The sequence below is a fragment of the Podarcis gaigeae genome, assembly GCF_964106915.1.
Source record: "Podarcis gaigeae genome assembly, chromosome: 8".
NCBI classification, from domain to species: Eukaryota; Metazoa; Chordata; class Lepidosauria; order Squamata; family Lacertidae; genus Podarcis; species Podarcis gaigeae.
In genome coordinates this window covers 6018904-6045987 of record NC_139684.1, presented here as the reverse complement: position 1 = coordinate 6045987, position 27084 = coordinate 6018904, and the positions used below count along the sequence as shown (strand labels likewise).

The 27084-nt window shown below is 45.5% G+C and overlaps 1 protein-coding gene across 1 annotated transcript in view; it reads right to left on the bottom strand.

The window, feature by feature from the left end:
- The window catches only part of LGI3 (leucine rich repeat LGI family member 3), a 52023-nt gene that overhangs the window by 4550 nt on the left and 20389 nt on the right, over window positions 1-27084 (bottom strand). The window contains exons 3-7 of the mRNA XM_083753495.1: window positions 8106-8177; window positions 6833-6904; window positions 4689-4760; window positions 2379-2548; window positions 223-387 (exon numbers count right to left, since the gene is read on the bottom strand). Coding sequence (XP_083609621.1) covers window positions 223-387; window positions 2379-2548; window positions 4689-4760; window positions 6833-6904; window positions 8106-8177 — 551 coding nt within the window. The remainder of the gene's footprint in view (window positions 1-222; window positions 388-2378; window positions 2549-4688; window positions 4761-6832; window positions 6905-8105; window positions 8178-27084) is intronic.

Here is a 27084-nt window from a genome sequence, read left to right as displayed (position 1 = left end):
CTTGAATGTGCCCTTAAGACAGGATTTGTGAGGAAAGAAACAACGGGGAGGTTTCCCACTTTGACCTTGCAGAGAAAAAATATTTGAGGTCAATTTGTTCAGGACCTTTTCTGTGGGGGTTTCAGACATGTGGTGTATATATACAGCTATAAACATTCATATTATGACCTTAAAATTCGTATAACAAAACTTTGCAATTCTATGGTTCCATCCACTGCTTACCAGGGATGCGGTCAAAGTCCCGCAGCTTCCGTTCGACATAGTCCCACTTGAGAATGCTGCAGCTGCTGGAACTGGGCTGGGCCAGGGCCACGTAGAGGTCGCTGGAGTACAGGAACGGCTCTGCGGACACAGACTGGAAAGGCAGGACCTGGTGCACCACGAAATCTGATGGAGGAAAGAAACAAAGAGACCTTGTCTGTATCCCAAACAATTCCTGCTGATGGCCTAAAAAATGCCCTTAAATGGCTTGGGACCCTGGATACCTGAAGGGCCACATTCTACCACACCAGCCTGCCTGAACTCCATGGGTTCCCATTCCCACATGACATTAGACACTGGTCAGGAAAAACCTTCTTGATTACGATGTCCTATTTATATAGCATCCTCACCTCCTGAACATCAGTCCAGTGCCAGGGTAACCTTCCCTACCCACATGAAGTGTAGGTCGTTTATAGTCATGGTTTCATCTGTTCTGTTACATTTCATTGTTCTGTAGTGTGAACATAAGAATGTAAGAAGAACCTGCAGGGTCAGGCCAATGGCCCAGAGCTATCCTGGCTAGTAGCCATCGACAGCCCTCTCCTCCTCCAGGAATCTTTCTAATCTTTAAAAGCTATCTAACTTGGTGACCACCACTGCCTCATGTGGGAGCAAGTGTCACAGCTGAACTATGCACTGCATGAAGAAGGACTTTCTTTGACCTGTCCCAAATCTTCCGACATTCAGCTTCACTGGATGTGCATGAGTTCCAGTGTTAGGAAAGAGGGAGAAAAACGTTTCTGTTATGTACTGAGTTGAATAGGATCCAAATTGCAGCAGTCTGATTGGTCCTAGAACAATAGGATTCAGAATGCAGCAGTCTGATCGGTCCACAGGAGCCACCCAATCCAACTCCAGGTGGAAGTGAATCCGCAACCTGATTGGTTTACAGGTGAATCCCGGAATTAGCCAAACATGTGGTGCCCATTGTGTAAATAATGTATATAAAGCAGACATTTCGGGGGAACTGGCATTCCTCACTACTATGAGCTGAATAAAGAGCATGAAATCCACACTTGACTCCAAGTATATTTCAGTTTCTCTATTCACTTTCTCCATGCTGAGCATGATTTTTCATGTGACCTTCTCTTTGCCTCTCCTTGTACCTAACCCTTTTCTCCAAACCGGAGTGTCAAGGGTGTGACTGAGTTGGATGCCTGGGAAGACTCTGAAGATGAGGGAATGCAGGCACAAATAAAGCAAGAGTGGGTAGTTTGACCCCCTTTCCTCCTGAGTTTCCAGTCGTAGATAAAATAGTAGACTCAGAAGGCTCACAGTCGGTGGGTGGGGGAGGAATCAGACGGCCTTCAGGGGGTTGCTATGCAACCAGAATGGAGGCAGCGTTTAGAAGTCTCTTCGTTTGAGAGTGGAGGGAAAGTCCATCCACCTTCCCCCCAAACCAGGAGGGCTGAAAAGGTTGAAATGCAACAGAAGTGCAAGGGAGGAAAGACTGGACTTTGGCGCGCTTCGTGCTGTGGAAGGGGTGGAGATTCAGAGTGAGCAACTAGTTACCAAGGGAGGCTCACTTGGTGCCGCTCTCTGTATGTTAATTGTAAATAAATGTACTACAAACCTGCCAGAGGCTCATTAATTCGTATTGGAGCTTGCTCATGCCTGCCAGAGATCCTGACACGGAGGTTGGCATAGTTTTATAAAGTCAGTCATGACACCTCTTATTCACCTTTTCTCTCAACAAAGAAGTTCCAAACCAGGCATAGGCAAACTTGGCCCTCTAGAAGTTTTGGGACTACAACTCCCATGATCCCTAGCTAACAGGATCAGTGGGCAGGGATGATGGGAGTTGTAGTCCCAAAACATCTGGAGGGCCGAGTTTGCCTATGCCTGTTCCAAACGGTGCAACTTTTCTCCATGCGAGAGTCACTTCGGCCCTTTGATCATTTCGGTTGCCCTTTTCTGAACCTCCACAGGTTTGTAGTGAGACAACCAGAACTGTACACAGTATTCCAGACGTGGTCATGGCGGGCACAGATCTGCAGGAGAAGGGGATGGCAAGGCAGGGTTCCTCCCCCCACCCCCAGCAAAATCTGCAGATGCAGCGCTGCTTCAGGGTGCCATTCTATTTCCCAGAAGGCCATGCAAACACCACCTGTTCCTACCTGTGGTGACGCAGTCAAAGTCCTTGAGGGGCAGGTCCCGGATCTTCTGGCCTTGATACTGAGCAGGGCTCCCACAGAAGACGGCGGGGATACTTGTGTTGGTGCTTTCCATCCATTCCACTAGCCACTTGATGTTGCAGTCACAGGTCAACGAATTGCCCCGGAGGTCTCTGTCAGAGAGAGAGGCAATTCAGGAGCAATCACCTCCACCCACAAATTGGCTCCCGTATTTTTCACTCTATAGGACACACTTTTTCCCCTCCTAAAATTAAGGGGAAATGTGTGTGCGTCCTATGGAGCGAATGCAGGCTCCTTGGCCTCAGCGATAGCAACGCAAAGCCTCCGAAGCGCAGAGGGAGCGCTCCCGCCACAGTCCGGAGGCTTCGCGTTGCTTTTGATGAAGCCTGGAGAGCGAGAGGGGTCAGTGCGCACCTCTCGCTCTTCAGGCTTCAGGGATAGCTGCCTGAAGCCTTTGGAGTGCAGCAGGACCTCATCCTGCACTCCGCAGGCTTCGGGTTCCTTTTGCTGAAGCTGGGAGAGCAAGACTCTCCTGGCTTCAGCAGAGAGGGAGAGCTGCGCAGCGCCCCTTCAGCGAAGCGGGAGGAGAAATGGAAGGGGCTCCGTTTCTCCTCCCGCTTCACTGAAGGGGCGCTGAGCAGAGAGGGGGAGATTTTTCTTTTCCTGTTCTCCCCCTCCTAGGTCCGGTGCGTCCTATTGTCAGGTGCGTCCTATAGAGTGAAAAATACGATAATTTAAGAGCAGTCACCCAATCCAAAGGCAAGATTGCAAATCGGATCCAGCATTCTCCAACTACCGCTGTGCCCCCCACTCTCCTCCCTAAGTACAGAAATCCCCTGTGCTTTGAAAATGCAAATAGGATTTGTTTGCTGTCCATCTTCGCCAATGATAATGCTGATCTCATAATTCATTTGCTTGTCAGTGTAGACTTATCCTGCTTAACTAGTTTTTTCTGTGGTCTTCTCTAATGATACCACATAATAAACAAATACCTTATTTTTTGCTCTATAAGACTCACTTTTTCCCTCCTAAAAAGTAAGGGGAAATGTGTGTGCGTCTTATGGACCGAATGCAGGCTGCACAACTATCGCTGAAGCCAGAACAGCAAGAGAGATTGCTGCTTTCACTGCGCGGCGATCCCTCTTGATGTTCTGGCTTCTGAGATTCAGAAGATTTTTTTTCTTGTTTTCCTCCTCCAAAAACTAGGTGCGTCTTGTGGTCTGGTGCGTCTTATAGAGCGAAAAATACGGTAACTACTATTGCTGACTGGAATGGCTCCAAGTGCAAGAAAAGCAAGACAAGAACAACAACAGCCCTAGAATATTTGCTTTATGAAAATTACAGGATTTCAGCTGGAAGTTACAGGTTATGCCCTGATTGGAAATGAAGCAGTGTGACCACCCAAAACTTTTTCATGCATTGAAATTAGTGTTGAAAGTACGATAGCGTTTGATCACCCCAACAGCAACATGGACACAAATAATAATAATAATAAATGCACAGTGAAAAGAATGTCTGATTCATTTCCAGTCAATGCCCACCCTGAGACTCCCTGCTGAAATTTGAAAACCACAAATGTTCTGGGTTTTGTTCCACTTTTACTGCGCTGTGGTCTCTCTGGACAGCAATATTATGGTAGCCCAAATCCGCTACTGATGCACTACTATTGTGTAAAGAACATGTCGCTTTAAAGTGGAGTTGGCGCTTTTAAGTCTCACTGATCTTGAAAAGGAGAATGATACATATGCTTAATGCTCTCTTATTCCCCACAAATGAAATAAAATTATTTCACCAGGTGTGTCTTGCTGCTCCAATTTAAATGGGTCCATTCTGCTTGGCTCACCCGTTTTCAGCACGCCCTTCCCAGTAATTGAAGAAGAGAAGAAGAAGAGTTTGGATTTGATATCCCGCTTTATCACTACCCGAAGGAGTCTCAAAGCGGCTAACATTCTCCTTTCCCTTCCTCCCCCACAACAAAAACTCTGTGAGGTGAGTGGGGCTGAGAGACTTCAGAGAAGTGTGACTAGCCCAAGGTCACCCAGCAGCTGCATGTGGAGGAGCGGAGACGCGAACCCAGTTCCCCAGATTACGAGTCCACCACTCTTAACCACTACACCACGCTGGCTGGTTAATTTAATTACAATGGTGGGTCTTTCATATATGGTGAAATTCTTGCAGCTTGCCATGAACTTGTGGGCCACAAATATGAGAGGACAGAGCTCGCCAGGGTGTTGCAATTGCAAAAGGTTCAGGGAGCAGAATTACTTGCACCGAAGTGGGAAGGAACCTTACAGGTCACTCAAGATGTCCAGCGGTTTCAGGAGGCCTCTGGGCAGCGTCTGCAGATTGTTGTAGGCCAAAGACCTGGAAAAAAGGAAGACGTGAATGTTGGGTTGTTCCAGGGGTTCCCCTCTTTGCTGCTCTTGAGGAACATAAGGATGTAGGAAGAGCCTGCAGAATCAGGCCAGAGGTCCATCTAGTCCAGATTCCCATTCCCACAGTGGCCAACCAGATGCCCCAGTGAGGAGCCCACAAGCAGGACCTGAGCACAAGAGCCCTCTCTGTGGGATGTGAAACACAGAGCAGTCAAGTACAACATCCCTAGAGTGGACATAAAAAGGGGATGTCTGGACCAGCCAGTCAGAACTTCCTGTTTCCTCCTAGGCTGGGACAGACTTCCTCTACATTTGACCAGATGTGAGCATGACCTCACCTATGCAGGTAACAAAATACCTCAGCGGAGGCCGCCATCTCTCTCTCTCTCTGACTACATTCGTCGAAGAAACAACATCTGCTTAGCCTAAGATGCTCTCTTCCAGCCAAGAGAGGACAAAGGAGCTATCTCCTTATCGTATAATTTCCAGGTGTATATTACTTTTGTAACTTAAGCCTGCCTTCTGGGATCCATCTGTGAACAGAATGTGAGTGAGTAAACTCTTTTATACTTTTATAGAAGACTGTGTCGTGTCTATTTCTTTTATGAGGGACTAAAGGGGAAATTACCAGGTAACTTATTTCAGAGGCTTTAGCGAGCCTGAGCAAATGCATCTGCTGTGCAAGTTTAAAAGGGGAATGTTACTCTGCTAAATTGTATAACTAGTTAACACAAGTTGGAAAGGATATAACCAAACAATATATCTTCTCCTGCATCCCTGAACATTCATACACTCTCCCCTCCTGCCATTCCAGCAACTGGTATTCAGAAGCATAGTCATTGTGGCTAGGAGCCATTGATAGCCTTTTCTTTCAGGAATTTGTCTAATCCTCTTTTAAAACCATTCAGGTTGGTGGTTGCTACTGCTGCTGGGGCAAAGGCAGACCCTCCCAGTGTCCCAATTTTCCAGGGAAAGTCCTGGAATGTCAGAAGCCATCCCGGTTTCTGATTTGATCCCAGAAGCTCCTGTTTTGGATGTCCCTATTTTCACTGGAGAAATGTTGGAGGGTATGCAAAGGCAAACTCTGTCGCCCCTACGGACACCATGTGACCCAGCCAACCCTCATGGACAAGAATTCTGCCGGAAGACATTGCAATATCTCTGTGGGCATAATGCATCCTGCCCTTCGCAATGCAGAAGTTCTCCCCGACCTCCTGGAGAGATCTAGTATACCTGAAGGAGCGTCTCCACCCTCATCGTTCTGCCTGGACACTGAGGTCCAGCTCCAAGGGCCTTCTGGCTGTTCCCTCCCTGCGAGAAGCGAAGATACAGGGAACCAGGCAGAGGGCCTTCTCGGTAGTGGCACTTGCCCTGTGGAATGCCTTCCCATCAGATGTAAAGGAAATAAACAACTGTCTGACATCTGAAGGCAACCCTGTATCGGGAAGTTTTTAATGTCTAATGTTTTACCATTTTTTTATGTGCTGTAAGCCACCCAGAGTGGCTGGGGAAACCTAGCCAGATGGGAGGGGTATTATTATTATTATTATTATTATTATTATTATTATTATCCCTGACCATTTGAGCCATGTCTTCATGATCATCATAATTCATTCGTATGCTGCCTCCCCATAGTTAAAAACCATGCTCAAGGAGCACACAGTGTGAAAAGAATTGCATAATTACAAAAATACAACAAAAGTAGTCATAAGCAATAAAAAAAGCAGTATAATTTAACACCTCCCCCAAACAAGTCATAATAAGATCCACAAATAGAGATACAAAAAATTAACATCAATAATAATGTGATTCCTGCATTGCAGAGAGTTGGACTAGATGCCTCTTGGGGGATTTCTAGCTCTACAAGTCTATGATTCTATAACAGCAAAATTAACATCTCCAAAATTAAATCTTGACACCAACAAAAAAACCAAACCCCTAAGCTGCATTATTATTCTGGCAGGCATGTCCCACACTGCCAGGAGTGCACCAGTTACTCTTAGGTTGTCAGCAGCATGCACGGCCAAGTCTGCAGATCCTTCTGCCCAAGTGGCAACTCACAGGTGTGTCAAGGACTTGAGCCCACGAAAGGCGTTTTTCGACAGAGCCTGGATGTCGTTGTTCTCGATGAACCTGAAGGCAAAGAGAAAGACATATTCTCACCCAGGGACTCCCATGCTTTTTGTAGGCCACCGTCCTGCCTTGGTTCCATAAACTCATCCAAAATACCAACTACCCTATCCTTAAAAAAAACCACCATCATTCAGAACAGCAATTTGCACAACCTACCAAGGAAGATAATAAAATCTAGAATAAAATTCAAAACATTAGCAGTTAATTGCACATTGATTCAAACCCCCCATTAACTGTAGATTTTGTTTAATGAATTCAACAAAAACTATGAGCTTGACTGACATCAGTGAAATAAAAATTTTTATATATAAAATGTTCATAAATGTACCAACCAAGCGCATACATAGATGTGTGGACCACATATCTGGAGCAGCACAGGAGGACCGCCCTGAAACCATTTTCACTCCCAAACTGACCAAATGTTTTCTGGGCAAGTAGGGAGGAGGTGGGGGAGCCACCCCACTGCCTTTTTCTTCACAAATCCTGTCTTAAGGGTATATCTGTGTATGAATAGGGTGAGCCTGTGACCTGGCTCAGGAACTAAGTATTGTCATTACAAAAGACTGGCCAGGCTCCCCAAGGTATCCAATCAAGTAAGCATTAACAGGTAATTTGCCAGACAGGAGGCAAACAACGCACTCAGATTTCTGCTGTAGACCTCCCTTTCTGTGATGTAGGTATGATGTATCTGGAGGCAGTCTTGGACTCCAAGGCGGGCAATTTAAAATGTCTAAATAAGGGCGGACACAGCTTTGTTCTGGGTCCTCCTCCTTTCCTGCGTGTGAGGGGAGCACCCTGTTGCAGCAGATCAATAAAGATTAAGCTTACGAGCTGCTTTGCTTCTCAATATACTCTGGTTGGCCTCTGTTATTTTCTACGACCGATGGAGAACCTACAAAGGACACTATAAGGGCTCTTGTGTCCCCTATAAGGGAATAAGGGCAGATTTACGTTTATTACACCAGCTTTTGAAAGTCTGATGGTCATTGACACCCCATCCCCCGCCAGCCCTCCACTAGCTGTGTAGGGATGGGCATGGCTGGAACTGGAATAAGATGTGTGACCTTTATCGCGTATTTTGTTGTTCCTAGGGCTTATAAACATCAGCCCTCCCCTTTCCCCCTGTTCCTGGCACTTCTTCGTACTACAAGTGTTGTCCCAGTGTGTCCCCTTGTAGCGGCTAGAGAAAAGTGACCCGTACAGGTACTGCAGGTGGGAGAGTCCGGTGAACGCATTGTCCCCAATCAAGGAAAACTTGTTGGAATTCAATAAGCTGCAAAGAGAAAAGACACAGTGTTAAGGCGGTGAGATGGGACGGTAAACCTTAGGAATGCTTGGCTTAACATTTCATGTCAAATTCTGTGCGACTGCCATAAAACTTAGGGAACAAGCTGTACTACCAAAATGATTAATGTTTTAAATGACAATTTTAGGTTATATTTTAGTGATCAAGATTTAATGTATATTTTTAACTGCTGTTATATCTGAATTGTCTCTGTTTAACCCAATGGCAATTCAATCTATCCCTGTTGTGTTTTATGTTTTTTCTGATATTGTAAGTGAGCCGGACCTGGTCTGTGACAGTAGTAATAAAATTCATTCATTCAACATTTCATGCCGTGTTGCGGGGGTTGGACTAGATGACCCTCGGGCCCCTTCCAACTCTTCTACAATTCTAGGATTTTGCTTGGAGTATCACAAGGAAATAGTTTCAGAAGAGGGAGAGATGGGAGCTCAGTGCCTCTTAGTTGAGAGACCAGCAGCTTTAAGCTTTCCTCCTCTTTTAAAAGGTAAAGGTAAAGGGACCCCAGACCATTAGGTCCAGTCGCGGATGACTCTGGGGTTGCGGCGCTCATCTTGCTCTATAGGTGGAGGGAGCCGGCGTTTGTCTGCAGACAGCTTCTGGGTCTTGTGGCCAGCATGACTAAGCCGCTAATGGACAACCAGAGCAGCGCACGGAAACACCGTTTACTTTCCCGCCGGAGTGGTACCTATTTATCTACTTGCACTTTGACATGCTTTTGTACTGCTAGGTTGGCAGGAGCAGGGACCGAGCAATGGGAGCTCACCCCGTCACGGGGATTTGAACCGCCAACCTTCTGATCAGCAAGTCCTAGGCTCTGTGGTTTAACCCACAGCGCCACCAGCATCCCTCCTCCTCCTTTATTCCATCCCAGTTGCTCTTCACATGAATTCTGCAAATTCATCACATGAATTCTGCAAGTATTTAGAACTCGTTAAAACGACAGAGTTAATAAGAAATCAATCGATAGATAAGCTTAAGAAAGAATGGGAATGTTTTAAAAATTACTTGAACAAACATGGTTCCAACAAAAAAATTTCCTTCCAGTAGCACCTTAAAGACCAACTAAGTTAGTTCTTGGTATGAGCTTTCGTGTGCATGCACACTTCTTCAGATACACTGAAACAGAAGTTACCAGACCCTTCTGGTCTTCAAGGTGCTACTGGAAGGAATTTTTTTTGTTTTGACTATGGCAGACCAACACGGCTACCTATCTGTAAATGGTTCCAACAATATCACTTGGCTGTGTTTAGACAGAGGTATCCCAAGATGGAGACCAATAATTAAATACAGATCAAAGATTGGAATGGCTGAAATGAAACCAGAGAGCAGATGGAAGTCAACAAACCAACAAATTAAAAAATGGGATTCAATCTAGTAGGAGGGACTTTGTGAGCAGTATACCCTGGTACTGGTTTGAATTAACAAAATAATGCTTTTTGTTTGATAGGTATTTTTAGTCTTGTAAATTTTTCGGTTTCATTGCCGTTCATGTTTCTTTTTCTTTTTTTCTTTTCTCTCTCTCTATTATATAATACACATTTATTCTAGATGTTTGATAATTTGATAATGTATACTGTAATAACTATAATCTAGAAATATCCAATGTAAGTTGTGGTTTTTTTCTTTGTTTTGTTTTTTGTATGTAATTGTCAGGCCTGCCGCTAGGTCCCAGCTCACAGAGGACCAACGCCCAGTGGATGTTATATACAAAAGTCTTTATTAAAGTTTAGTTTCCATTTCCAAGCTCTGGGCGCGCAGACCCACGTCTCGACGCTAGACCGGCTAAGTCCCCTCTGACTCACTGCTCCACCCACACCAGTTTAAGATTCTAGCCCGGCTCCACCTCCTACTCTGTTCTTTCCTTCGCTGGGTCCTTCTGCCCTCTGGGGTTCCCTCCTTCCTGGACTCCTCTGACGCTGAGCCTCCTGAGTCTTGCCCCTCCCTCCGGCGGGCTTTAGGACCTGGCTCCCTTCCCGGGCTCCCCGCTGTGCCGCGCTCCTGTACATTTGAACTTGGCGCGCGTGCCCAGCCGGTGACTTTCCTTCTGACCATTTCCCCGCTTCCTGATGTGGGCGTTGCCAAACCTGACTCCTCTCCTCCCTCTGGTGGTGAGGACACTGGTCCCGACTCCTGGGACTCCCCCTCCCCACTGCGCTCTGGTGGAGAAGCTGGTCCTGATTTCCAACTGCTGCTCAGGGACTCCCCGCTAGCCCCTTCCTCCTGGGGCTTCCCCCCTGGAGCCCCCCTCGCTCTGGCCACCGGCGCTCCCTTCTGTGAGTCCTCCGATTCACTAGAGAGGCTTGTGGAATAACTCTGGCCACTGTCACTGCCTGCGCCCCCCTCGTACTCCTCCTCCTCACTCTCCATTTGCTCCCCCTCCTGTGTCTCTCCTTCTGAACCCCTGACAGTAATGTATGTTTAACAAAAGTGAATAAAAATAAATAAATGTGCAACCAAAAAATAATAATTCTGTAAATAGGAACTAAAGCCTGGGTTTGTCCCCCCACTTCCCAATCCTTTTCCTTTTTGTGTTGTGACTTTTAGAATGTAAGGTGTAAGGAGTGTTCTTATTATTGATATTTATAAGTCTCTCTGGGAGGGTTTTTTTCCTTACTTTTTCTGAAAAGCTGTCTAAAAATACTTTTTTAAAAAATCAGTAAATGCTGCCTCCCACCTTGTTCAAGGTCTGATTGACATATTTAAGGTAAGGGTAGGAGAGGATTTCCCCCCAAAAAAACTGATTTGCCAGTGACCCCGCAGGTGGTGTGCCTTCAGGACTGATGTCCTGCTCTGCACATTGCAGAATATTTATTTATTCATTTAATAAAATGTATATACTACTTGATCACACAAAAAACCCGCACTCAAAGAGGTTTAGGGAAAAAAAGATAGAACAATAAAACTATCAGTAAGAAAAATGAACAACTTTAAGACTTTCAAAAAGTGAAAATAACAATAGAATAAAAACTGATTTAAACTTGCACCACCTTTCTAAAGATCTGGGTAGGCTTGTCTAAACAAAAAATGTTTTTAGCAGGTGCCAAAAAGTACAGCAAAGGCACCTGCATGGTTTCAAGAGGCAGGGAGTTCCAAAGGGTAATGGTGCCAATTCTGTCAACTGAAGCAGCCGAGTAGGCGTGTAGGGGATGAGGCTTTATTCTAGAGAGGAAAGGTGCCAACTGGCAGCTCAGGTTATGCAGAGTTCCTCTCAACTTGTAAAGGAGCTAAGAACTTGCAAGGAATTCCAGTTCCACAAGAGATGTGCACTACTTTGAGCTAGGAAACTTATCTCATGGGAAGTTAACTTGACTGTGAAAGGAACTCTAGCCAGTTTAATTGAAATGGACAGAATGAAAACAAAGGCTTGTGAAAACCAGATGTTTCCCACTCCAGTTGGGTGCAAAAGCAATTCTATTAGTGCCTTGCCCTGTAGCATTAACTATACAGTGGTACCTCGGGTTAAGTACCGGTACTTAATTCGTTCCGGAGGTCCGTTCTTAACCTGAAACTGTTCTTAACCTGAAGCACCACTTTAGCTAATGGGGCCTCCTGCTGGAGCCCGATTTCTGTTCTCATCCTGAAGCAAAGTTCTTAACCCAAGGTACTATTTCTGGGTTAGCGGAGTCTGTAACCTGAAGTGTATGTATCCTGAAGCGTATGTAACCCGAGGTACCACTGTATTGCAGAGTCCACATTCCAACCACTGCCGTTTCTAAGCTGCCAAAGTTAATGTGTCAAGGCAGAAAGGATGTTGTCTCATCTGCTGCCATGGAAAACTCCTGCCCTTTGCCCAATTACAGTGATACTAAAGGAATGGGTTTCCCAAACCCAAAACTGACTGTGCAGGCAGTTTTTAAACTGCACCAAAATCCCTATTTTTCCTTAGCTAAAATGCATAAACTTGAGCCGTTGAGCAAATGCCTGACAAGAACACAGCTCTCTCTTTTATCAGTTTGTGACGGCAAGGCTGGCCTTGACTCTACCAGTAGAATAGAAACAGATGCGTCTGTGCCTTATCTTGTATCCTCACCACAAAAGACACACAGACCCAGTCTGGGAACAGTGTCAGAGCATGTTCTTGGAGATGGTGACCTCTGGCTCCAAGATAGGAGTAGGAACAGGAATATCCTTTTATGGTCAGGAGTGCAGGAAGGAAATCCCTTTTATGGTTAAGAGTGCCGGAGCAGGAACATCTGTGATGTCAAACTGCGTGTACAAGCTGACGTGGCTGGGGAAGGGGGAGAGGGTGCCTGGAGGATATATATACTGCATGAAACTTGTCATTTCTTTGGACTTGCTGTGGACTCACCACGCAAGTGCCTTCTGCTATCTGGAGAGCAAAATAAACTCTTTCTTTGAACCAACCTCGGTGTCATTTGACTTCCTTCCTCCTGTCCCGGAGCAACGCAGATCCAATCGGTGAACTCCAATAAGGCTACAGTACCTCAGGTTAGAAACGCTTCGGGTTACAACACTTCAGGTTACAAACTCTGTTAACCAGGAAGTAGTACCTCGGGTTGAGAACTTTGTCCCAGGATGAGAACGGAAATCGTGCAGCAGCAGTGTGGCGGCAGCAGGAGGCCCCATAAGCAAAAGCGTGCCTCAGGTTAAGAATTTAACTTGGGATAAGTTCGTAACCCGAGGTACCACTGTACTAGCCTAGGCAGTCACTCTAATGGTAAAGTTCTTTGGCTGGCTAAGCAGCACTGTGACAACTCAGGGTAACAAGAACGCTCCTCCCCAAAGACAAAACCCGGGGAAACAGACAGGCAGAGAGACATACAGGAACTGCAGGAACGGGAGGTGAGCGAAGGCGGCTTCTTTGATTTCGCTGAAGTCTGCGTTTATCAGGGTCCTGCAGGAGAGGAGAGGCAAAGAAAGAAAAAAATGCTAAAACGTCTGCTGAAACAGAAGAAGGCAACTGAATCTCACAAAAGGATCTGTGCAGCAGTAAAAAGTGGCTTGTCCACACTTCCACTTATCCTAGGCCTGGAAAGCACATGAGTGGCATGCCCCACTCCTTTCCTAGGAAAAACCCATGCTTTTAACTGTAAATGGGAGTGAAAGTGAATCTGGAGAATTGCCCTTTGCTCTGATTGAGCACTAAAGAGCAGTTTCCCCTGGGGAAGCTCACAAAACACTGGGATAAGAGAAATGTTTTTCTCTCTATCAGCACTAGAACTTGTGGACACTCAATGAAGCTGAATGTTGGAAGATTCAGGACAGATAGAAGAAGAATAGAAGAGTTTGGATTTGATATCCCGCTTTATCACTACCCAAAGGAGTCTCAAAGCGGCTAACATTCTCCTTTCCCTTCCTCCCCCACAACAAACACTCTGTGAGGTGAGTGAGGCTAAGAGACTTCAGAGAAGTGTGACTGGCCCAAGGTCACCCAGCAGCTGCATGTGGAGGAACGGGGAATCGAACCCGGTTCACCAGATTACGAGTCTACCACTCTTAACCACTACACCACACTGCCTCTGATAAAAGGAAGACCTTCGTGCAAAAGGTAAAGGTAAAGGACTCCTGGACAGTTAAGTCCAGTCAAGGCGACCATGGGGCTGCGGCGCTTATCTTGCTTTCAGGCCGAGGGAGTTGGTGTTTGTCTGCAGACAGCTTTCTGGGTCATGTGGCCAGCAGGACTATACCGCTTCTGGTGCAACAGAACACCGTGACAGAAGCCAGAGTGCACAGAAACGCTGTTTACCTTCCCGCTGGAACGGTATCTATTTATCTACTTGCACTGGTGTCCTTTTAAACTGCTAGGTTGGCAGGAGCCAGGACAGAACAACAGGAGCTCACCCCATCATGGAGATAAGAACCTTTGGATCAGCAAGCCCAAGAGGCTCAATGGTTTAGACTACAGCACCACCCACGTCCTTCCAGCAGGAAGTGAAAGCATGGAACTCCCGCAGGAAGCAGTGATGACCAGCAACACTGATGGCTTTAGAGGACCAGACAAAGTGAAGAAGGAGGAGAGGGCTATTGATGGCTACCAGCCATAATGGCAGTCCTTTGCGACTACAGTTGGAATCAGCAGTGCTTCTGAATACCAGTTGCTGGAAACCAGATTGGGTATGGACTGCATGCCCTCTGCATGGCGACGTCTGGTCAGCCACTGTGAGAACAGAAAGCTGGACTCGATGGACCACTGGCCTGATCCAGCAGACACTTCTTAACTTCTTATGTTCTTATGATACACAGAGAGTTTGTGTACCATCGCACTAGAAACATATGTGGATTCCACACCTGTGTAATTGGTCTGTACTTTGATGAGAGAGTGCAGGATTCTGTGGTTCCAGAGAGTGAACAATCTCGAGACAGGGAATAATAATAATAATAATAATAATAATAATAATAATAATAATAATAATAATAATAATAATAATATATTTATATTAAGCTCTCCCCAGCCGAAGCCGGGCTCAGAGCAAATAAAAGTAACAAAGTTTACATAAAATCACAATCAATTAATTGAAATGCATTCTAAAATCAATTCATTCTAAAATCAATTCAAAATAAAATTAATGGCAACCATTGGGCTAGAGTTCTGTGAGGATTACAGAAGGAGGGGGTCAGACTGTGGCTTGGCCAAAGGCCTGGTGGAACAGCTCTGTCTTGCAAGCCCTGCAGAAAGATGTCAAGTTCCGCAGGGCCCTAGTCTCTTGTGACAGAGCGTTCCACCAGATTGGGGCCACGGCTGAAAAAGCCCTGGCTCTGGTTGAGGCCAGCCTAACCTCCCTGTGGCCCAGGACCTCCGAGATGTTTTTGTTTGAAGACCGTAAGGTCCTCCGTGGGACATACCAGGAGAGGCAGTCCCGTACGTATGAGGGTCCTAGGCTGAATAATTGTGGCTAAACCAGTTTCCAATCTGCAAAGTAGGTGGCTTCTCCATTAGTGGCTCAAAGCACGAGCTACAAATTGGCTGTTTCCAATCACACTCCCAGCCACAAACTCACTCAAGCCTGCTTCCAGATGTGTGTACGGTTTATCTTTTTTTTGTGGCATTTATGTTCTCTCTTTTTCTCTGAGGATCTCAAGGGGGATTACATTGTTCTCCTCTTCCTCATTTTATCCTCACAACAACCCTGTGAGGTCGGTCAGGCTGAGAGGCAGGTAGTGGTCCCCGGTTCACACCCAGTGAGCTTTTTTCATTTGAGGTGCCCAGATAATGCCATTGTCATCAAAATGCCAACCTATCTCGGCCCCCATTTTGTTTCCCCATACTGGTAACAAACTGGAAACCTCACCAATGCTTATGATCCTTTCTGGTGCAAATCTAACAAATTATTTAAAAATGAATAAAAATCCGCTGTTGTTAACTGCTGCCTACAATCTACTTGTTTGCTATGAAATAAAAAAAATTAAGGTATCTCTCTCTCTCTCTCTCTCTATATATATATATATATTCATAAATGTACCAGCCAAGCGCATACATAGATGTGTGGACCACATGTCTGGAGCAGCACAGGAGGACCACCCTGAAACCATTTTCACTCCCAAAACTGACCAAATGTTTCTCTGCAAGGAGGGGAGGAGGTGGGGGAGCCTCCCCATTGCCTTTTTGCTCACAATCCTGTCTTAAGGGTATGTCTGTGTATGAATAGGGTGTGAGCCTGTGACCTGGCTCAGGAACTAAGTACCGTACTTTTCGCTCTATAACACGCACCCAACCATAACAAGCAAGTGTTTTTAGAGGAGGAAAACAAGAAAAAAAAATATTCTAACGAAACAGTGGATGTATGATTTTTGTGGTTCATGCTGTAGCCACAGACATGTGATCTGACAGTGAGTTTGGAGTAGCCCAATGCAAAAATCCTGAGGATCCATGCTTGTAAACCACGTTTTTGCAAACTGCGGCCCCAGGCAAGAGTGGGTGGCGTGATTTTTTTGGTGCAAGATGTAGCCATGGGCATGCTATGTGATCTGATTGTGAATTTGGGGTGACCCAGTGCAAAAATCCTGAGGATCCATTTGGATCCGTGCTTTGTAACCATGTTTTAAGTGGGGAGGGACGGAAAAGCACTCAAGGGACAAGGAGCATGCGGGGGGTGGGTGGAGAAGGATGCCTGCTAATAATGAAGAAGAGGGGTATAAGGGGAGAAGGCTCCTCTCCTCTCCCCACTTTGCTCCTTTAAAGCAAGCAGGCTCTGCTTCCTTCTCTCCTCCCCACTCAGCTCGCTACATAGCAGCAAAGGTTTCAGCTGCTATGTAGCAGCGAGTGGGAGGAGAGAGGGAAAGCAGAGCCTGCTTGCTTTAAAGGAGCAAAGTGGGAGAGGAGAGGAGCCTTCTCCCCTTATACCCCTCTTCTTCATTATTAGCAGCATCCTTCTCCACCCACCCCACGCATGCTCCTTGTCCCTTGAGTGCTTTTCCGTCCCTCCCCACTTAAAACATGGTTACAAAGCACGGATCCACATGGATCCTCAGGATTTTGCACTGGGTCACCCAAATTCACAATCAGATCACATAGCATGCCCATGGCTACATCTTGCACCAAAAAAATCACGCACCCACTCTTGCCTGGGGCCGCAGTGTTGCAAAAACGTGGTTACAAAGCATGGATCCTCAGGATTTTTGCATTGGGCTACTCCAAACTCACTGTCAGATCCACATGTCTGTGGCTACAGCATGAACCACAAAAATCATACATCCACTGTTTCGTTTAGAATATTTTTTTTTCTTGTTTTCCTCCTCTAAAAACTACGTGCTTGTTATGGTTGGGTGCGTGTTATAGAGCGAAAAGTACGGTACTTAGTTCTGAGCCAGGTCACAGGCTCACACCCTATTCATACACAGACATACCCTTAAGACAGGATTTGTGAGCAAAAAGGCAATGGGGAGGCTCCCCCACCTCCCTCTCTCCTTGCAGAGAAAACATTTGGTCAGTTTGGGAGTGAAAATGGTTTCAGGGTGGTCCTCCTGTGCTGCTCCAGACATGTGGTCCACCACCTCTTTGTATGCGCTTGGCTGGTACATTTATGAATATATATATATATAGAGAGAGAGAGAGAGAGAGATACCTTAATTTTTTTTATTTCATAGCAAACAAGTAGATTGTAGGCAGCCAGTTAACACAGCGGATTTTTATTCATTTTTAAATAATTTGTTAGATTTGCACCAGAAAGGATCATAAGCATTGGTGAGGTTTCCAGTTTGTTACCAGTATGGGGAAACAAATGGGGGCCGAGATAGGTTGGCATTTTGATGACAATGGCATTATCTGGGCACCTCAAATGAAAAAAGCTCACTGGGTGTGACCGGGGACCACTACCTGCTCTCAGCCTGACCGACCTCACAGGGTTGTTGTGAGGATAAAATGAGGAAGAGGAGAACAATGTAATCCCCCTTGAGATCCTCAGAGAAAAAGAGAGAACATAAATGCCACAAAAAAAAGATAAACCGTACACACATTCTGGAAGCAGGCTTGAAGTGAGTTTGTGGCTGGGAGTGTGATTGGAAAACAGCCAATTTGTAGCTCGTGCTTTTGAGCCACTAATGGAGAAGCCACCTACTTTGCAGATTGGAAACTGGTTTAGCCACAATTATTCAGCCTAGGACCCTCATACGTACGGGACTGCCTCTCCTGGTATGTCCCACGAGGACCTTACGGTCTTCAAACAAAAAACATCTCGGAGGTCCTGGGCCACAGGGAGGTTAGGCTGGCCTCAACCGAAGCCAGGGCTTTTTCAGCCGTGGCCCCAATCTGGTGGAACTCTCTGTCACAAGAGACTAGGGCCTGCGGAACTTGACATCTTTCTGCAGGGCTTGCAAGACAGAGCTGTTCCACCAGGCCTTTGGCCAAAGCCACAGTCTGACCCCATCCTTCTGTAATCTCACAGAACTCTAGCCCAATGGTTGCCATTAATTTTATTTTGAATTGATTTTAGAATGAATTGATTTTAGAATGCATTTCAATTAATTGATTGTGATTTTATGTAAACTTTGTTACTTTTATTTGCTCTGAGCCCGGCTTCGGCTGGGGAGAGCTTAAATATAAATATATTATTATTATTATTATTATTATTATTATTATTATTATTATTATTATTATTATTATTATTATTCCCTGTCTCGAGATGTTCACTCTCTGGAACCACAGAATCCTGCACTCTCTCTCAAGTACAGACCAATACACAGGTGTGGAATCCACATATGTTTCTAGTGCGATGGTACACAAACTCTCTGTGTATCATAAGAACAAAGAAGTTAAGAAGTGTCTGCTGGATCAGGCCAGTGGTCCATGAGTCCAGCTTTCTGTTTCACAGTGGCTGACCAGACGTCGCCATGCAGAGGGCATGCAGTCCATACCCAATCTGGTTTCCAGCAACTGGTATTCAGAAGCACTGCTGATTCCAACTGTAGTCGCAAAGACTGCCATTATGGCTGGTAGCCATCAATAGCCTCTCCTCCTTCTTCACTTTGTCTGTCCTCTAAAGCCATCAAGTGGTTGCTGGTCATCACTGCTTCCTGCGGGAGTTCCATGCTTTCACTTCCTGCTGGAAGCAGTGGGTGGTGCTGTAGTCTAAACCATTGAGCCTCTTGGGCTTGCTGATCCAAAGGTTTCTTATCTCCATGATGGGGTGAGCTACTGTTGTTTCTGTCCTGGTTCCTGCCAACCTAGCAGTTTAAAAGGACACCAGTGCAAGTAGATAAATAGATACGTTCCAGCGGAAGGTAAACAGCGTTTCTGTGTCCTCTGGCTTCTGTCACGGTGTTCTGTTGCACCAGAAGCGGTATAGTCCTGCTGGCACATGACCCAGAAAGCTGTCTGCAGACAAACACCAACTCCCTCGGCCTGAAAGGCAAGATAAGCGCCGCAGCCCATGGTCGCTTGACTGGACTTAACTGTCCAGGAGTCCTTTACCTTTACCTTTTGCACGAAGGTCTCCTTTTATCAGAGGCAGTGTGGTGTAGTGGTTAAGAGTGGTAGAACTCGTAATCTGGTGAACCGGGGTTCGATTCCCCGTTCCTCCACATGCAGCTGCTGGGTGACTCTGGGCCAGTCACACATTCTCTGAAGTCTCTTAGCCTCACTCACCTCAAAGAGTGTTTGTTGTGGGGGAGGAAGGGAAAGGAGAATGTTAGCCGCTTTGAGACTCCTTTGGGTAGTGATAAAGCGGGATATCAAATCCAAACTCTTCTATTCTTCTTCTATCTGTCCTGAATCTTCCAACATTCAGCTTCATTGAGTGTACACAAGTTCTAGTGCTGATAGAGAGAAAAAACATTTCTCTTATCCCAGTGTTTTGTGAGCTTCCCCAGGGGAAACTGCTCTTTAGTGCTCAATCAGAGCAAAGGGCAATCTCCAGATTCACTTTCACTCCATTTACAGTTAAAAGCATGGGTTTTTCCTAGGAAAGGAGTGGGGCATGCCACTCATGTGCTTTCCAGGCCTAGGATAAGTGGAAGTGTGGACAAGCCACTTTTTACTGCTGCACAGATCCTTTTGTGAGATTCAGTTGCCTTCTTCTGTTTCAGCAGACGTTTAGCATTTTTTTCTCTTTCCTTTGCTTCTCTTCCTGCAGGACCCATGATAAACGCAGACTTCAGCGAAATCAAAGAAGCCGCCTTCGCTCCACCTCCCGTTCCTGCAGTTCCTGTATGTCTCTCTGCCTGTCTGTTTCCCCGGGTTTTGTCTTTGGGGAGGAGCGTTCTTGTTACCCTGAGTTTGTCACAGTGCTGCTTAGCCAGCCAAAGAACTTTACCATTAGAGTGACTGCCTAGGCTAGTAACAGTGGTACCTCTGGTTCGAACTTATCCCAAGTTAAATTCTTAACCTGAGGCACGCTTTTGCTTATGGGGCCTCCTGCTGCCGCCACACTGCTGCTGCACGATTTCCGTTTCTCATCCTGGGACAAAGTTCTCAACCCGAGGTACTACTTCCTGGTTAACAGAGTTTGTAACCTGAAGTGTTGTAACCCGAAGCGTTCTAAACCAGAGGTACTGTAGCCTTATTGGAGTTCACCGATTGGATCTGCGTAGTCCCGGACAGGAGGAAAGGAAGTCAAATGACACCGAGGTTGGTTCAAAGAAAGAGTTTATTTTGCTCTCCAGATAGCAGAAGGCACTTGCGTGGTGAGTCCACAGCAAGTCCAAAGGAAATGACAAGTTTCATGCAGTATATATATCCTCCAGGCACCCCTCTCCCCTTCCCCAGCCACGTCAGCTTGTACACCGCAGTTTGACATCACAGATGTTCCTGCTCCGGCACTCTTAACCATAAAAGGGATTTCCTTCCTGCACTCCTGACCATAAAAGGATATTCCTGTTCCTACTCCTATCTTGGAGCCAGAGTCACCATCTCAAGAACATGCTCTGACAATGTTCCCAGACTGGGTCTGTGTGTCTTTTGTGGTGAGGATACAAGATAAGGCACAGACGCATCTGTTTCTATTCTACTGGTAGAGTCAAGGCAGCCTTGCCGTCACAAACTGATAAAAGAGAGAGCTGTGTTCTTGTCAGGCATTTGCTCAACGGCTCAAGTTTATGCATTTTAGCTAAGGAAAAATATGGATTTTGGTGCAGTTTAAAAACTGCCTGCACAGTCAGTTTTGGGTTTGGGAAACCCATTCTTTAGTATCACTGTAATTGGCAAAGGGCAGGAGTTTTCCATGGCAGCAGATGAGACAACATCCTTTCTGCCTTGACACATTAACTTTGGCAGCTTAGAAACGGCAGTGGTTGGAATGTGGACTCTGGCAATACAGTGGTACCTCGGGTTACATACGCTTCAGGATACATACACTTCAGGTTACAGACCTCCGCTAACCCAGAAAATAGTAACCTTGGGTTAAGAACTTTGCTTCAGGATGAGAACTGAAATCGGGCTCCAGCAGGAGGCCCCAATAGCTAAAGTGGTGCTTCAGGTTAAGAACAGTTTCAGGTTAAGAACGGACCTCCGGAACGAATTAAGTACCGGTACTTAACCCGAGGTACCACTGTATAGTTAATGCTACAGGCAAGGCACTAATAGAATTGCTTTTGCACCCAACTGGAGTGGGAAACAATCTGTTTTCACAAGCCTTTGTTTTCATTCTGTCCATTTCAATTAAACTGGCTAGAGTTCCTTTCACAGTCAAGTTAACTTCCCATGAGATAAGTTTCTAGCTCAAAGTAGTGCACATCCTCTTGTGGAAACTGGAATTCCTTGCAAGTTCTTAGCTCTTTACAGTTGAGAGGAACTCTGGCATAACTGGAGCTGCCAGTTGGCACCTTTCCTCTCTAGAATAAAGCCTCATCCCCTACACGCCTACTCGGCTGCTTCAGTTGACAGAATTGCACCATTACCCTTGGAACTCCCTGCCTCTTGAAACCATGCAGGTGCCTTTGCTGTACTTTTTGGCACCTGCTAAAAACATTTTTTGTTAAGACAAGCCTACCCAGATCTTTAGAAAGGTGGTGCAAGTTTAAATCAGTTTTATTTATATTGTTATTTTCACTTTTTGAAAGTCTTAAAGTTGTTCATTTTTCTTACTGATAGTTTTATTGTTCTATCTTTTTTTCCCTAAACCTCTTTTGAGTGAGGGTTTTTTTGTGTGATCAAGTAGTATATACATTTATTAAATGAATAAATAAATATTCTGCAATGTGCAGAGCAGGACCTCAGTCCTGAAGGCACACCACCTGCGGGGTCACTGGCAAATCAGTTTTTTTGGGGGGAAATCCTTCCTACCCTTACCTTAAATATGTCAATCAGACCTTGAACAAGGTGGGAGGCAGCATTTTACTGATTTTTTAAAAAAGTATTTTTAGACAGCTTTTCAGAAAAAAGTAAGGAAAAAAACCTCCCAGAGAGACCTTATAAATATCAATAATAAGAACACTCCTTACACCTTACATTCTAAAAGTCACAACACAAAAAGGAAAAGGATTGGGAAGTGGGGGGAACAAACCCAGGCTTTAGTTCTATTTACAGAATTATTATTTTTTGGTTGCACATTTATTTATTTTATTCACTTTTGTTAAACATACATTACTGTCAGGGGTTCAGAAGGAGAGACACAGGAGGGGGAGCAAATGGAGAGTGAGGAGGAGGAGTACGAGGGGGCGCAGGCAGTGACAGTGGCCAGAGTTATTTCCACAAGCCTCTCTAGTGAATCGGAGGACTCACAGAAAGGGAGCGCCGGTGGCCAGAGCGAGGGGGGCCTCAGGGGGGAAGCCCAGGAGGAAGGGGCTAGCGGGGAGTCCCTGAGCAGCAGTTGGAAATCAGGACCAGCTTCTCCACCAGAGCGCAGTGGGGAGGGGGACGTCCCAGGAGTCGGGACCAGTGTCCTCACCACCAGGGGAGGAGAGGAGTCAGGTTTGGCACCGCCCACATCAGGAAGCGGGGAAATGGTCAGAAGGAAATTCCCGGCTGGGCACGCGCGCCAAGTTCAAATGTACAGGAGCGCGGCACAGCGGGGAGCCCGGGAAGGGAGCCAGGTCCTAAAGCCAGCCGGGAGGGAGGGGCAAGACTCAGGAGGCTCAGCGTCAGAGGAGTCCAGGAAGGAGGGAACCCAGAGGGCAGAAGGACCCAGCGAAGGAAAGAACAGAGTAGGAGGTGGAGCCGGGCTAGAATCTTAAACTGGTGGGGGAGCAGTGAGTAGAGGGGACTTAGCCGGTCTAGCGTCGAGACGTGGGTCTGCGCCGCCCAGAGCTTGGAAATGGAAACTAAACTTTAATAAGACTTTTGTATATAACATCCACTGGGCGTTGGTCCTCTGTGAGCTGGGGACCTAGCGCAGGCCTGACAATACATACAAAAAACAAAACAAAGAAAAAAACCACAACTTACATTGGATATTTCTAGATTATAGTTATTACAGTATACATTATCAAATTATCAAAACATCTAGAATAAATGTGTATTAAAAATAGAGAGAGAGAAAAGAAAAAAAGAAAAAGAACATGACCGGCAATGAAACCGAAAAATTTACAAGACTAAAAATACCTATCAAACAAAAAGCATTATTTTGTTAATTCAAACCAGTACCAGGGTATACTGCTCACAAAGTCCCTCCTACTAGATTGAATCCCATTTTTTAATTTGTTGGTTTGTTGACTTCCATCTGCTCTCTGGTTTCATTTCAGCCATTCCAATCTTTGATCTGTATTTAATTATTGGTCTCCATCTTGGGATACCTCTGTCTAAACACAGCCAAGTGATATTGTTGGAACATTTACAGATAGGTAGCCGTGTTGGTCTGCCATAGTCAAAACAAAAAAAATTCCTTCCAGTAGCACCTTTGAAGACCAGAAGGGTCTGGTAACTTCTGTTTCAGTGTATCTGAAGAAGTGTGCATGCACACGAAAGCTCATACCAAGAACTAACTTAGTTGGTCTTTAAGGTGCTACTGGAAGGAATTTTTTTGTTGGAACCATGTTTGTTCAAGTAATTTTAAAACATTCCCATTCTTTCTTAAGCTTATCTATCGATTGATTTCTTATTAACTCTGTCGTTTTAACGAGTTATAAATACTTGCCAGAATTCATGTGATGAATTTGCAGAATTCATGTGAAGAGCAACTGGGATGGAATAAAGGAGGAGGAGGGATGCTGGTGGCGCTGTGGGTAAAACCACAGAGCCTAGGACTTGCTGATCAGAAGGTTGGCGGTTCAAATCCCCGTGACGGGGTGAGCTCCATTGCCCGCTCCCTGCTCCTGCCAACCTAGCAGTACAAAAGCATGTCAAAGTGCAAGTAGATAAATAGGTACCACTCCGGCGGGAAAGTAAACGGTGTTTCCGTGCGCTGCTCTGGTTGTCCATTAGCGGCTTAGTCATGCTGGCCACAAGACCCAGAAGCTGTCTGCAGACAAACGCCGGCTCCTCCAACTTTTAGAGCAAGATGAGCGCCGCAACCCCAGAGTCATCCGCGACTGGACCTAATGGTCTTGGGTCCCTTTACCTTTACCTTTTTAAAAGAGGAGGAAAGCTTAAAGCTGCTGGTCTCTCAACTAAGAGGCACTGAGCTCCCATCTCTCACTCTTCTGAAACTATTTCCTTGTGATACTCCAAGCAAAATCCTAGAATTGTAGAAGAGTTGGAAGGGGCCCGAGGGTCATCTAGTCCAACCCCCGCAACACGGCATGAAATGTTGAATGAATGAATTTTATTACTACTGTCACAGACCAGGTCCGGCTCCTTACAATATCAGAAAAACATAAAACACAACAGGGATAAGATTGAATTGCCATTGGGTTAAACAGAGGACAATTCAGATATAACAGCAGTTAAAATATACATTAAATCTTGATCACTAAAAATATAACCTAAAAATTGTCATTTAAAACATTAATCATTTTGGTAGTACAGCTTGTTCCCTAAGTTTTATGGCAGTCGCACAGATTTGACATGAAATGTTAAGCCAAGCATTCCTAAGGTTTACCGTCCCATCTCACCGCTTAACACCTGTGTCTTTTCTCTTTGCGCTTATTGAATTCCAACAAGTTTTCCTTGATTGGGAACAATGCGTTCACCGGACTCTCCCACCTGCAGTACCTGTACGGGCAATTTTCTCTAGCCGCTACAGGGACACATGGGACAACACTTGTAGTACGAAGAAGTGCCAGGAAACAGGGGGAAAGGGGAGGCTGATGTTTATAAGCCCTAGGAACAACAAAATACGCGATAAAGGTCACACATCTTATTCCAGTTCCAGCCATGGCCCATCCCTACACAGCTAGTGGAGGGCTGGCGGGGGATGGGGTGTCAATGACCATCAGACTTCAAAAGCTGGTGTAATAAACGTAAATCTGCCCTTATTCCTTATAGGGGACACAAGAGCCCTTATAGTGTCCTTTGTAGGTTCTCCATCGGTCGTAGAAATAACAGAGGCCAACCAGAGTATATTGAGAAGCAAAGCAGCTCGTAAGCTTAATCTTATTGATCTGCTGCAACAGGGTGCTCCCCTCACACGCAGGAAAGGAGGAGGACCAGAACAAAGCTGTGTCCGCCCTTATTTAGACATTTTAAATTGGCCCCGCCTTGAGTCCAAGAACCTGCCTCCAGATACATCATACCTACATCACAGAAAGGAGTCTACAGCAGAAATCTGAGTGCGTTGTTTGCCTCCTGTCTGGCAAATTACCTGTTAATGCTTACTTGATTGGATACCTTGGGGAGCTGCCAGTCTTTGTAATGACAATACTTAGTTCCTGAGCCATGTTCACACTCACCTATTCATACACAGATATACCCTTAAGACAGGATTTGTGAAGAAAAAGGCAGTGGGGTGGTCCCCCACCTCCTCCCTACTTGCCCAGAAAACATTTGGTCATTTTGGGAGTGAAAATGGTTTCAGGGCGGTCCTCCTGTGCTGCTCCAGATATGTGGTCCACACATCTATGTATGCGCCTGGTTGGTACATTTATGAACATTTTAAATATAAAAAATTTTTATTTCACTGATGTCAGTCAAGCTCATAGTTTTTGTTGAATTCATTAAACAAAATCTACAGTTAATGGGGTGTTTGAATCAATGTGCAATTAACTGCTAATGTTTGAATTTTATTCTAGATTTTATTATCTTCCTTGGTAGGTTGTGCAAATGCTGTTCTGAATGATGGTTGGTTTTTTTTAAGGATAGGGTAGTTGGTATTTTGGATGAGTTTATGGAACCAAGGCAGGACGGTGGCCTACAAAAAGCATGGGAGTCCCTGGGTGAGAATATGTCTTTCTCTTTGCCTTCAGTTCATCGAGAACAACGACATCCAGGCTCTGTCGAAAAACGCCTTTCGTGGGCTCAAGTCCTTGACACCCTGTGAGTTGCCACTTGGGCAGAAGGATCTGCAGACTTGGCCGTGCATGCTGCTGACAACCTAAGAGTAACTGGTGCACTCCTGGCAGTGTGGGACATGCCTGCCAGAATAATAATGCAGCTTAGGGGTTTGGTTTTTTTGTTGGTGTCAAGATTTAATTTTGGAGATGTTAATTTTGCTGTTATAGATCATAGACTTGTAGAGCTAGAAATCCCCCAAGAGGAATCTAGTCCAACTCTATGCAATGCAGGAATCACATTATTATTGATGTTAATTTTTTGTATCTCTATTTGTGGATCTTATTATGACTTGTTTGGGGGAGGTGTTAAATTATACTGCTTTTTTTTATTGCTTATGACTACTTTTGTTGTATTTTTGTAATTATGCAATTCTTTTACACAGTGTGCTCCTTGAGCTGGTTTTTAACTATGGGGAGGCAGCATACGAATGAATTATGATGATCAAGAAGACATGGCTCAAATGGTCAGGGATAATAATAATAATAATAATAATAATAATAATAAATACCCCTCCCATCTGGCTAGTTTCCCAGCCACTCTGGTGGCTTACAGCACATAAAAAATGGTAAACATTAGACATTAAAAACTTCCCGATACAGGGTTGCCTTCAGATGTCAGACAGTTGTTTATTTCCTTTACATCTGATGGGAAGGCATTCCACAGGGCAAGTGCCACTACCGAGAAGGCCCTCTGCCTGGTTCCCTGTATCTTCGCTCTCGCAGGGAGGGGAACAGCCAGAAGGCCCTTGGAGCTGGACCTCAGTGTCCAGGCAGAACGATGAGGGTGAGACGCTCCTTCAGGTATACTAGATCTCTCCAGGAGGTCGGGGAGAACTTCTGCATTGCGAAGGGCAGGATGCATTATGCCCACGAGATATTGCAATGTCTTCCAGCAGAAATTCTTGTCCATGAGGGTTGGCTGGGTTCACATGGTGTCCGGTAGGGGCGACAGAGTTTGCCTTTGCATACCCTCCAACATTTCTCCAGTGAAAATAGGGACATCCAAAACAGGAGGCTTCTGGGATCAAATCAGAAACCGGGTATGGCCTTCTGAACATTCCCAGGACTTTCCCTGGAAAATTGGGACACTGGGAGAGGTCTGCCTTTGCCCCAGCAG